At 42.5% G+C, this 13,767-nt stretch overlaps 1 protein-coding gene across 2 annotated transcripts in view; it reads left to right on the plus strand.

Moving 5' to 3' along the window:
* CHRM5 (cholinergic receptor muscarinic 5) overlaps window positions 1-8,887 on the plus strand; it is an 86,652-nt gene extending 77,765 nt beyond the window's left edge. The window contains exon 2 of one of the 2 annotated variants that reach the window (XM_070264296.1): window positions 4,323-8,887. In XM_070264296.1, coding sequence (XP_070120397.1) covers window positions 4,405-6,003 — 1,599 coding nt within the window. In that variant the 5' untranslated portion in view covers window positions 4,323-4,404 and the 3' untranslated portion in view covers window positions 6,004-8,887. 2 annotated transcript variants of the gene reach the window in all.
* Window positions 8,888-13,767: the final 4,880 nt, after the last annotated feature.

Below are 13,767 nucleotides of genomic sequence, written 5' to 3' on the forward strand. Positions count from 1 at the left end.
TTCTGCTTCAGTGGTTGGGACCAATTGTTACACCCTTAGGGGGAGAGCACCAAGTACTATAACTACAGGGAAAAGGAGCATTAGGACCGTGAAGCATCTAAAACAGCCAGCTCAAGGCCACAGAAGCATTGCCTCATCATTTTATTCCGCCTTGTCCCTTAATATGGCAGCCTCCAGACCCACACCCACAACACGAAGAGTCATTTGATGTCCCTCTTGCCGGATTGCTACTTTGTAATGAACATTCCCCTGTGTCAGGCACTGTGCAAAAATCTTAAAGTGATTATCTCACTTAATCCTTAAAACAACGCTATGAGGTAAAGACTCTTAGCATCTCCACTTTAAACTTTAAAAATCTCAGACTTAAAGAGGTTAAGTAACACGTCCAAAGCCATACACTAAGTAATGGAACTAGATTTTGAACCTGTAGCTGCCCGATGCCAGATTCAGTTGTATGATTATGAGATGATGTTGCCAGTATAAATGATCTTCTTTTCCCTTTATCAAAGCGTTTATTCCATTTATCACTGAGACAGAGAGAGAGACAGAGATTTCTAAAGAAGTTTTAAGGATTGTAGGGGCTGACAAGTCTGAAATGTGCAGTGTAGGCCAGCAGGAGTCAGTGTTGTAGTCTTGAATCTGAGGGCAGTCTCGAGGCAGAATTCCTTCTTCTGGGGACCTCAGTCGTTTCCCTTAAGGCCTTCAACTGATTCGATGAGTCCCACCCCTGCTATGGAGGATAATCTGCTTTACTCAAAGTCTACTGATTTACATGTTAGTCACATCTAAGAAATACCTTCATAGCAGCATCTAGACTCAAGTGTTTGACCAAACAACTGGGTACCATAGCCTAGCCAAGGTGACACCTAAAATTAACCATCATACACTGTAATATACAAAATTGTAAAAATATAGATATCTTAGATCCTATAGTCCAATTTCCTTATTTTTGCAAATGAGGAAACCAGTCAGGGAGGATAAGCCCCCAGTTATACATGTGCATTCACAGGAGAACGTGCACACCCAAATTCCCAGAACCTTTCATAAATTGCTCACTGCCTTCCAATAAAATTAAGTGGAAAAATTAAATCCTTCCAAAATACCATTTATTTCCATTTTGAAGACTTGATTAGAAAAATTCAGCAAGCAGTCAGTTCATTTTACTACTTCTCTCCAGACTAATGATCCCAACACCCCAGATGTTGGGACACCTTCAGAGCAGATGGGGAGTCTGGAAACAGCTGACACAGTTCTCCCAGATAGCAGACTTCTCCCTTAAGTCCACTCCTCTCCCTCCTACGCCATCCCCTCAACATCTCTAGACTCACCTCTCGCTTCTCAGGCTTCCTCCAACTTGATTGCTCCTTTTGCTTCTGGGCTTACAATCAAGCTCTTCCCCTCTGAGGCTGAAACACTCTCTCCTCAACACACCCCCACACGTGCCTTTTGCCTAGCTAAAGCCCATTCCGCTTCAAGTGTCAGCTTAGACATCTTCTCCTCAGGAAGTGCTTCCCCCATCCCCACCAGACTGGGTTAGATGTTCTCTTCATGTGCCCCCCTGGCATGCAGTACTGACCCGCTGATATTTACTACCTGTTTATTTATCTATATCCCCTCTAGAGTCTTGTTCCGTGGTATTCCCAGCATTAGAGTCTGTCACATAAAAGACATTTAATAAATACTTTTGGGAGGAAAGAAGGAATGAAGGAGAAAGGAAGGAATTTCTGTAGACCCTTTCTTGCACTGTGCAGCTTATATCTAATAACTAGAAACAGGCTGTGATGGAATTTGCCCAAAGGACTGTAGGGTGTAGAGTAACTTTGGTCTTTTCAGGTGCTAGGAAGTCTCCGTCTAGTGACTTGGCATCTTGGGGATCTGCTTTGCGTCTTTGGATGTTGACAACACCAAGGAGTTATCAGTATAAGGTAACAGGAGGCCAGACCAGGGTGGCAGCAGGAGGAATGGAAAGGGACACATGAGGGGGATATTTCATGGGTAAATTGTTCTGTATTAGGTGGGATGTGAAGGAGAAGGGTGCAAGATCAGGAAGTCAGGAGAATCCAGTTTCTGGTACGAGACAATGTCATCAATTCCATATTGAATTTTAAGGCAGTAAAAAAAATCTAAAATATAGTTGAAAATATAATACAAAGCCAAAAAAACCTATAGCCCTTCACAAATTTGTCATCTTTATATCAATTTCTGTTTCAAAGAAGGGTCAAGACTGGCCAGTAGGCAGAGTAGGTATTGCCTACATGGCACGCCTTGAGGGTCATCACAAAGACTCTTCTCCCTTTGCTGTCTGTCATCATGTCACCGTGCCTGGAATTTTGTAATTAAAATGGAATTTCCCATGTATCATCAAATATACATTCCTGCACATATTACACCTCTGGAAGAAAAGATAAGAAATAGTAACACTGGTTACCTCTGGTAAAGAACGATTGGTAGCTTGGAGGCCATAGGTGAGAGAGAGATGTATCTTTTACCGTTTATACTTTTGTACCCATTGAAGCTTTTTATTTATTTATTTCATTTTTATTTATTTATTTTATTTTTATTTATTTATTTATTTTTTCTTCTTCTCCCCAAAGGCCCCAAACACATAGTTGTGTATTCTGGTTGTGGGTCCTTCTAGTTGTGGCACGTGGGATGCCACCTCAGCATGGCCTGACGAGTGGTGCCATGTCCACACCCAGGATCCGAACCAGCGAAACCCAGGGCCATCAAAGTGGAGCGTGCGAACTTAACCACTCGGCCACAGGGCCAGCACCCCATTGAAGCTTTTTGTCATGTACATAGATTTTTAATCTAAAAAAAGAAAATTTTCTTTTATTTTTACAAGTTGGAATTTGTCAGTGGGGGCTTGATGAAATAAATTATAGTACATCCATTAAGTAGGATAATGTGCAGTCATTAAAACGAAAAAAGATAGCTTTGATCCAAAAGAGGTATTGATACAAAAGATGTCCATGATGATTTGTTAAGTAAAAAACAAAATTGAGAGTGTAAACATTAAAAATTCACCCATTTGAAAATAATTGTATTTAAATATTTGTTAGTGTATGCATAGGGAAAACCTATCAAAATACACACTAAACTCCTAGCATTGATTATCTCTGCAAGATGGAATTAGAGGAGACTTTTGTTTTCTAAGTTACACATTGTGATGCTGCTTGAACTTTCCTAAGAAGTATATTACTTTATAATCAGAAAAAAAGATAAATTTTTATGACATACAAATAGCTCAAGAATGGAGGGAGGGTCATCATCTTCAGCAGCTGGGGCAAATTTCACACTCTCAAGACGAAAACCAGGTATGCACTGGGGGTTTGTGCATTAAGTCAGGGAGGTGCCTTAATATTGTCTTGGCTCACAACAGTCCCTCGATAATGTTAAATAATTGAATTTATCATTAAACTCAATAATGTTTAATAATTGCACTATAGAGTAGCTACAACTTGTCTTTTTGTTTCTGCCCTTCAGGCCATTGCAGTCTAAAGTAATATCATCATCTGCTTTCTCCTCTTTACTGCTCCCCAACAATCCACTACTTTTCTTTTCTTTTTTTTTTTTTTGAGGAAGATTAACCCTGAGCTAACAACTGCTGCCAATCTTCCTCTTTTTGCTGAGGAAGACTGGCCTTGAGCTAACACCCATGCCCATCTTCCTCCACTTTATATGTGGGGCACCTGCCACAGCATGGCTTGACAAGGGGTGTGTATGTCGGCACCAAGGATCCAAACCTGCAGACCCCGGACTGCTGAAGTGGAATGTGCAAACTTAACCACTGCGCCACCCGGCCATCCCTAACTTCTTTTCTTTCCTTTTCCTTCCCACTCCTCATCTTCTCAGCCCTCTTTTTTTCCCCTCTTTTTTTTTTCCTGCTTCAGGAAGATTAGCCCTGAGCTAACATCTGTGCCAGTCTTCCTCTTCTTTATACGTGGGTCACCACCATAGCATGGCTGACGAGTGGTTGTAGGTCTACACCAGGATCCCAACCGGTGAACTGGGCCACCAAAGCAGAACACCCAACTTAACTACTAGGCCACAGGCTGGCCCCTTTCTCTCTTTTTTTAATTGCCCAGTGGAACCACAAGAGGGCAGCGGCGTCATGTATAAGAAAGGCTCTTAGGCATCGTAATCATAAAAACCAAAGGAATAAAGCCATTATAAAAATGTTACCAAAACTTTAGAGAGTTCAGCATCTTGCTCTGAATATCTGTGTGACCACATTTAATATTCTGTTAGAAATGATAAACAATGAATGGAAAAGAAATTCACACTAGTGAGTGGAACTAATGTATTTCCCTCTCTTCCAGATGTTGGCCAAGAAGAGGTGAGGCAGAAAAGAGAACCGGCTAGAACCTAAGACTTAATCCTAATGTAAATTCTTGGACCAGGATGGAAGGGGAATCATACCACAACGCCACCACTGTCAATGGCACCCTGGTAAAGCACCAGCCTTTGGAACGCCATGGGTTGTGGGAAGTCATCACCATCGCAGCTGTGACTGCTGTGGTAAGCCTGATCACCATTGTGGGCAACGTCTTAGTCATGATCTCCTTCAAAGTCAATAGTCAGCTAAAGACTGTTAACAACTATTACCTGCTTAGCTTAGCCTGTGCAGATCTCATCATTGGGATCTTCTCCATGAACCTCTACACCACCTACATCCTCATGGGGCGCTGGGCCCTTGGGAGTCTGGCTTGTGACCTTTGGCTTGCGCTGGACTATGTGGCTAGCAATGCTTCCGTCATGAACCTTCTGGTGATCAGTTTTGACCGTTACTTTTCTATCACAAGACCCCTGACATATCGGGCCAAGCGTACCCCGAAAAGGGCTGGCATCATGATTGGCTTGGCCTGGCTGATCTCCTTCATCCTCTGGGCACCAGCAATCCTCTGCTGGCAGTACTTGGTTGGAGAGCGGACGGTACCACCAGATGAGTGCCAGATCCAGTTCCTCTCTGAGCCCACCATCACTTTTGGCACTGCCATTGCTGCCTTCTACATCCCTGTCTCTGTCATGACCATCATCTACTGCCGAATCTACCGGGAAACAGAGAAGCGAACCAAGGACCTGGCTGACCTCCAGGGCTCTGACTCCACTGCTGAAGCTGACAAGAGAAAGCCAGCTCACAAGGCTCTGCTCAGGTCCTGCTTTAGCTGCCCTCGCCCCACACTGGCCCAGAGGGAAAGGAACCAAGCCTCCTGGTCATCCTCCCGCAGGAGCACCTCCACCACTGGGAAGCCATCCCAAGCCACTGGCCCAAGCACCGAGTGGGCCAAAGCCGAGCAGCTCACTACCTGTAGCAGCTACCCCTCCTCAGAGGATGAGGACAAGCCCACTACTGACCCTGTCTTCCAAGCGGTCTACAAGAGTCAGCCCAAGGAAAACCCAAGGGAAGAATTCAGTGCTGAAGAGACCAAGGAAACTTTTGTGAAAGCTCAAACTGAAAAAAATGACTATGACACCCAAAAATACTTCCTGTCTCCAGCTGCTGTTCATAGACCCAAGAGTCAGAAATGTGTGGCCTATAAGTTCCGATTGGTGGTAAAAGCTGATGGGACTCAGGAGACCAACAATGGCTGTCACAAAGTGAAAATCATGCCCTGCTCCTTCCCAGTATCCAAGGGCCCTTCAACAAAAGGCCTTGACCCTAACCTCAGCCATCAAATGACCAAACGAAAAAGAATGGTGCTTGTCAAGGAGAGGAAAGCAGCCCAGACCTTGAGTGCCATCCTCCTGGCCTTCATCATCACGTGGACCCCTTATAACATCATGGTCCTAGTTTCCACTTTCTGCGACAAGTGTGTCCCAGTCACCCTGTGGCACCTGGGCTACTGGTTGTGCTATGTCAATAGCACTGTCAACCCCATTTGTTATGCCCTCTGCAACAGAACCTTCAGGAAGACCTTTAAGATGCTGCTTCTCTGCCAATGGAAAAAGAAAAAAGTGGAAGAGAAGTTGTACTGGCAGGGGAACAGCAAGCTCCCGTGAAAAGTTTACAAGTCCCCTCACAGGAATGCCCATGTTCAAGTTCCTCTGAGGATGGGTAAGCTGATTCTGGCTTATCTTCAAAAAAGACACCTGTTATTTTGAGCCCCTGTAAAGGCTCGAGGTCTGTCGCCAAAAGGAAGGAGTCATGGCTGCCACGATTACTGCCATACTGAATAATTTTTGTCTATGACCAAGGTCACCTGATGCCATTGGAGTCTGCCATTGAACTAAAGAGACAGACTCATGGCCCTGCACAAGAGGAGACTGCTGGGTCTCAGTGGGCACTGACGGACCGAGCTTTCGTCTACCCTTCTGTGAGGAGCAGCAGGAACTGGGTGGAAACCTCCCCCTGGGGCAACCTGCCATGGAATTTTGTGCAATATATCTGTATCTATGAAGTTGTCTCACACCACCGAGAACCGGGGGACTGTAAGTCAGTGTCATCTGTTAACACGAGTGGCATTCAACTCGCTTCTAAGGCTCTATTTCTTTATAAACTGATCAGTATTTATTATGCAGCTATTATGTCCACTGTACTGTGGTATGTTTTCCTGTCCCTACATCTGAGCAAAGCTCTTGTTCTTCCCTTTCACAACCAATGTCAATTCCTGCAACCCCCTAAAATCATGCTGGTCCTCAAGGAAGCATCCTTCCTCCCAGAATCCTGGGTCTGGAAGGACACTGAAAGCTGGTCATACCCAATCCTGTAGAGGGGTCTCTATTCTGCTAAGAATGATGATCAAGTCTCCACAGCCAGTTATTTTAGCTTTTACTAGTGGGAATTTTTTCCTTTTATCTAAACCAATATTGATTATTCCATTTTGTGCCCATTTGAACCCATTTATCCACGCTCCGTTCTTAGGAAGACTAGTTGTAAAACAGTCCTTCAGTGGGGAAAGCTCTTCTCTAGGCTAGTTCATCGCGGTTCTCTTAAACTGTTTTCAGAGCTCTTACTTTCTCATCTCTTCACAAGGCAACCTGAGGCAACATGTGGAAAACGGATTTGGTTTCACTCCAGCTTTGGAACTTCCTCCAGAGCCCTTGTGCAGGCCCCAGTTTCCTTCATCCAGACCCCAATTCACACCCAGGCACAAGCGGGTCAATGTGCTGCCTCCAGCCAGAAGTACTAATTGAGGGACAGTGGGGGAAAGGCTTCATTTTTTTTTTCATAGGTCCTTTAAATCATGGCTTGGAAATGAATTATGTATTCGTTTCTCTCCAAATTCACGGTCAAAGATGAAAGGCCCAGAAAAGTAAAGTTGAGGTCCAGTAAAGCTGGCTATGGTCATCCAAAATGAAAGCCTCATCTTTAAAAACAAAATGTAGGCCACAATAATGTATAAAAATAAAAGTTTTCAGCATACATTAGAGTAGCAGAACTGTTGCAAACCAAATTTAATTGAAATCTCTGTGTATATAAATAAACTGAACCAGTCTCTTTGATAATTCTGAAAATAACCCAAAGTGCAAGATACTGAAAGTATAAAAGAGTGCATAAAGTTAATGGAAGATCCACAAAGAAAGTGGCAGTGCCGTACACAGTGAGGATTTAGAGATGAAGCACCCCCGTCAGACAGCTTGTTGATGACATCTGCAGTAGTGTTTAAAAGTCTCCAGACCGCTCACTTCACGTAGGCCAGTTCTCTTTCAGCCTCATTTGCTAAGGGGATATAGAAAGCCCTGGGTTGGTTGTCCTGGGAATTAGGTATGCACTCGAGTACAGGAGAGCTTCACCCTGCCACTAAGGAGCAAGTCTGCCTCTCACCCCAAGTCCCATAGAGGCTCCGGGCAGTAGAAACGCAGGCCTCTCCTCCAGCCCTGCAGGGACTTGATGTTGCAATGAAACATCTCAGGAGCCATGAAGCTGCTGAGCCTTTGAGAAGGGCAGGTTGACACTCGCCAAGAATTTGGTAGAGAATATTAATTAATTGGCTCAGTTCTCCAGGACAGAGGCTCCCAGGCCTACATGATGCCAACAGGGTGTGACTTCTTCAGCAAACCTGCTCAGTCAGTCTAGATAAACAGTTGATTCTTTGATTCTAGGGCTTTGATTCCTAACAAAAATGAAAATCCCTCCAAGAGAACAGCACTTTAAGCCCGTATTGGATATTTACTGTTCACGGTGGAGAGAGAAATAAGCTAATTCAAACAAAATAAGGCAGAACTGGGGTGGGGGGCAGTAGGAGGCTGCTGGGGGCAGACTTCTCACATTTCACAGCTGCCTAGGAGTTAGCCTTTTTTGTTTACCTTTTGTGAAATTAGTTGAGAGGCCCATGCTTCCTTCTTTATCATTCCAAGTGGGAGGCAGCCTGTTTTGCAGACTACTTACCCTCCTTGACACAGACGAAAAAATGCCTCAAACTACTAGCGGAAACTAGACTTCTTTACAGTAGGGCCTCCGGTGGGGTCCTCAGAATGAACAGATCCAACTGTAAACTACAGGGACCTGGTGGGTGGGTTGGTGGGCATGGGCCGACTTCAAATCTTAAGCCTTCTGTGCCCCCTGTCTCCCGAGCTCTGTCTACGGTAAACTATGTACAGCTTTGACTAGTTACCTATTGGATGCTGCTATGTTGCTAACACTGTGGTTTGTTTCTCCATGCCTGTGAATTTGATGGCTTTTCGAGGAATCTGTTTCCAGTACCATTTTTGGTTGAAGCATTTTGTCAATATTCCTGGCCCCGCTTTGCTCCTTTGGTGAATGTCCTTTGAGGGAGATATTGATGTTCGGCTCTTTGTGATTGTGAAATCTGTATCTAATCTCTGGATTGGAATATCCAATTGTTTACTGTAAATACTGGAATTACAGCAAAGGATGTGGGGACTGGGCTGCTTTTCTATATCATTCGAGCGTTGTTCTGGGTATTAAAGAAATTTAACCACATAGTAGTCCAATGCAAAGTGTTTAAATAAGAAAATGGTTTCAGGTTAGCTTGATAGATCCAGCTATATTGGAGATCCCAAGCACATTTGCATGGCCTGGCCTCTTAAGAAGGGAGAGTTGATACCCAATATAGATACACGTCCCTCTTCCTACCCTCGTGACTTCCCTTTCCTCTCAGTTACCAGTAACTAAATTAAGATGAAATAACGATGACAAGATTCTCAGCTAAAATGATTCTGATTCCCTCCTGGACAAGGGAAGCAGGCAGACCTCAAACCATGGCCCTTTAGCCAGTGCAGACCCTGCAACAAAACAGAACAGCAGCATTTCCTCTTCACTCGCTCAAGGAGCTGGGGTCCCAGTCATTTCATTCTCATTTTAAGTGACACTAATTTCCATCTCCCCCATGCCATTTCATCAGTAAAGTTCGAAATGCTTGCCCAATAAGGAATCCAGACAGTCAGTGGGAGGGGGAAGAGAAATAAGTTTTTTAAGTATCAGGGAAGGAGCCAGAAAAAAATTTTAACAAAATAAAACTTTCTTTTTTGGGGGGAGGGGGGTTGCCTCTGAGTTAACATCTGTTGCCAATCTTCCTCTTTTTGCTTGAGGAAGACTGTCCCTGAGTTAACATCTGTGCCAATCTTCCTCTGTTTTCTACGTGGAACGTGCCACAGCATGGCTTGATGAGCAGTGTGTAGGTCCGTGCCTGGGATCCAAACTCACGAACCCCAGGCTGCTGAAGTGGAGCATGTGAATTTAACCACTATGCCACTGGGCTGGCCAGAAACAAAACTTTTTTAAAAAATAATTTTAAACTTAGAGAAAAGCTGCAAGAATAGTATAAAGAACTCCTATGTCCTTCACCCACATTCCCCAATTGTTAACATTTTGCCACATTTGTGCTCTGTGTGTGTGCATGTGCCTGTGTGTGTGTACCCACACACATATTTTTTCTCAACCATTTGGAGTAAGTTGCAGACAATGTATCCATTGACCACTAAAAAATTCAGTGGGGTATTTCTTAAGAACAAGGAGATTATCTTGCATAACCACAATAATAAATATAAAAATCAGGAAATTTGACATTGCTACAATATTATTATGTAATACGTAATTACACAATTATGTCATATAGTCCATACTCAAATTTTACCAGTTGTCCAAATGATGTTCACCATAAAAACTTCTTTTCCAGTTCAGGATCTAATCCAGGATCACACATTGCATTTAGTTGTCATGTCTCTTTAGACTCCTTTAATCAGGAAGGAGTCCTCAGCTTTCCTTTGTCTTTCATGACATGGTCATTTCTTAAAAGTATATTCAATCCAATTTAAAAAAATAATTTTCATCAGTTTGGATTTGTCTGACATTTCCTCATTAGATTCAGTTTAATTTGTTTGTTTGATTTGATTTGGGCAGGAATATCACAAATGTGATATTGTGTCCTCGGTATATCACATCAAGAGGACATGATGTTTTATCCCATTATTGGTGATGTTGACATTGGTCAGTTGGTTAAAATGCTGCCCCCACCTCCCACCCAGGTTTCTCGACTATAAATTTACTGTTTTTCCCTTTGCCATTAATAATTTTAGGAAAGAGACTTTGAGCCTATGTAAATTTCCTGTGGGACATCAGGTTTTCATTCAATAATTGTAGCATCTATTTATTATTCTCACTCAAATAAGTTATTACTATGATGATTGCCAATTGGTTGGCATTCTACTGTAAGGAAGTTTTTTTCCTTCTTTATATTTATTTATGTACCTATTTATTATCATTATGGACTCATGAACTCTTATTTTAGTAATTGCTTAAAATCCATTACTGTCATTATGTCAATGCTCAAATTGTCACAAATTTAGGCAGTGAGAGCCCCTTCAAATTGACCCCTGTGACCCTTTGACATATCCAGAACATGTTGTGAACACTCCCTTACTTTCTGGTACAACAAGATGTTCCAGGCTCATCTTTACTCTCCCTACCAGCCCAGGAATCAGCCATTTCTTCAAGGAGCCCTGGTTTAATTAAGTAGAGAATGGAACCCTACTCAGATCTGGATTCAGGATATACTCACTGCTATCAGGCCCTTTCAGTGGATGGAACTAAGAAATATGTACATGTGTATACTCATTAAAAACAATACTTCCTTACGGTCATCTGCAATTCCAATCCTATACAACAGGATTGCATAATTAGCAAGACAGCTGAAATTCCTGTATTTATTGAGTTTGCTTTATAAGTGGCTTTGAGCTTGACCTTAACTCCCTCTTGGGTGCTTTACCATTCTTCCCATTCCATATTTGCATCTGCCTTCTCCAACAGTGAGAATCATCATTTGCTATTTGCTCAATTTGCTGAATCCTTCAATAGTTTCAGAATTGCAACATCCATATCACTGTGAAAAATCAACCTTTTAGTAAAGATCCATGATTTGTTTACAGTTCTTTTGTCTTAAGACTGAAGGGAAATAGTCAAATTACTATGTTCAGTAATTGCTTCTGTTAATGAGGACACCAAGTAGAACAAGTTGAACAACTCTGGAGACATTAAGTAATAATAGGCAAAAAACTGACACTTAAATATTCATATTAAAGTCAAAGAGGACACAATCAGCAAGGTAAATTCTCCTCCCAATGAACTGCACTGTCCCCCAGCTCCCTTGATGAATTAATGTGTGTGGGGTGGGGCGGGGAGGGCAAACTACAGCCTTAAATTTATCTGTGATTAGGCAAAAAAAGCCACAGCCTAGCTCTATTCTGGCTTGCCCATCATCTAGACTTGTCTACATGAGTGTGCCTTATGGCAATCTATTTGTCCAAAAAGTCCTCATCTTCTTATTTTATATGGCCCTTGAATAGCCTCATACCATCAGATGCCTCCACGAATGCCCTTATGCTCCTGTTAAGAGCAGTTCTCCAGTTTTATTTCCCAATCATTGGCAGTGATTTTCTAGAGAAGTTATCTTGCATAAATGCATCTGCAGTGGTGTCCTAAATGAATGGGCATTCTTACCTTCAACAAAGAGCAGCTCATACTCAACCCACTTATCTCCAATATCACTGGCTGGGGAGCTGGTGCTTATTTTTAGTAGTCTCGCATATATCCAAAGTTAGGTTTATAGTCCAGCCACTTTCAATCAAAATACATAAGCTACTGACCACGATGTACTAACCACAGCCCAGTCCCCCAACTGTACCACAGAGTAGACTGCAATGGAAAACACCACAGGCTGGAAGACGGCAAAGAGGGAAAGGCAAAATAGATTTAACCTGGAATTTGGAGGACCCCTCTTCTCACTGAAAAATCAGATCACCATCGTTGAAAATCTTTTGACAAGTTCTTTGTACCCAGTAGGGCCTATCCAGGAGAGCTAGAAACAAACAACTATATTAGGTTTGTTTTATAGCCTCTATAATACATTTTATAACATAGAATATATATGTATTAATACATATTTTCTTGAAAAACTTGGAAAATAAATAAGCAAATAACAAAATACCAGTAATTCTACCACTCAGAGATAACCTCTGCTAAACATCTGTGTAGATTCTTGTAGTCTTCTTTTCTACGTACAGATATACACTTTTTAAAACTCACAGAGCCGTTCGGCAATCCTCATGTTCATATCTTGCAGAAAATATCTGGCCACCAAAGCTCTCCAAAAGCAGAAAATCATAAGGCTTCAATTAACATGAGGCACTCCTATCCACGACTAACGTAGATACATAGATTAGAAAGAGATTACTTCTGTCCTTTTTCATCTCAGTTAGATGTACCCAATACAGCTTAGTCTACTGGGATTATTGCCCTCTTGTCTGGAGGAATATATTTTTTAAAGACTTATAAAATCTAATTTAAAAAGTAACTGTAGTTGATCCTAGGGCTGCCATACATAGTACCACAAACAGGGTGGCTTAGAATAACGGAAATGTGCCATCTCACAGTTCTGGAGGCTGAAGCCCAGTATCCAGGTGTCAGAGGGGCCTTGCTTCCTCTGAAGGCGCTGGGGAAGGATCTGTTCCAGGCCTCTCTCCTAGCTCCTGCTAGCCTCAAGCATCCTTGGCTTGTAGATAGCTGACTTTTCCTTGTGTCTTCATGTCATCTTCCCTCTGTGAATGTCTGTCTCTGTGTCCAAATTTTCCTCTTTCATAAAGACACCAGTCATGTTAGACTAGGTCACCCTAATGACCTCATTATAACTTGATTACCTCTATAAAGACCCCATTTCCAAATAAGGTCACATTCTGAGGTCCTGGGAGTTAGGATTCTAAAACATTTTTGAGGGCACAATTCAACCCGAAACAATTACTGAGCAAGAAAAATACTATCCTATTTTATAGAGGTATAAACTGTAGACCAATGCTGGGTAGTATCAAATGGGAAGGGTTTCAGAGCCACCACTGAGAAGATATGCGGGGTCCTCAACTCCATCACAGACAGCTGGCAGGACAGGGCAGTCTTGACTGCACAGAACAGCTACCTAGTATTTTTCTAATGCAAGTTTCCCTCTGCTCTCCTGGCCTGAAAAACACAGGAAACTAAAGGAATGGAACCAGATTTTGAAAACTCCTTCTATGTGTGCAAGGAGCACCTCTGGAGGCTTTAGGCCCAGAGGCCTTAAGCCTAGCTAAGAGTATGCTCTCTGAGAGTGCAACTTGGAAATTCTTGAAGGGAAAGTTTCCTTCCTAAATTCCCAGCATCACCTCTCTGGGGCCCTGTGGGATAAAATCTCAGAAGAGGACAAAATAAAGACCTTTGGCTGTTTATTATCTATAACCAGGAAGAATGAATCATTAACTTGATCCTGACCAATTTCTTAAAAGCGATAAGGAAAGTACTTGGGTTTTATCTTCACAGTAAATACGTTCTATTCAAAA

Source organism: Equus caballus, chromosome 1 (genome assembly GCF_041296265.1).
Source record: "Equus caballus isolate H_3958 breed thoroughbred chromosome 1, TB-T2T, whole genome shotgun sequence".
In the NCBI taxonomy this organism is placed as follows: Eukaryota; Metazoa; Chordata; class Mammalia; order Perissodactyla; family Equidae; genus Equus; species Equus caballus.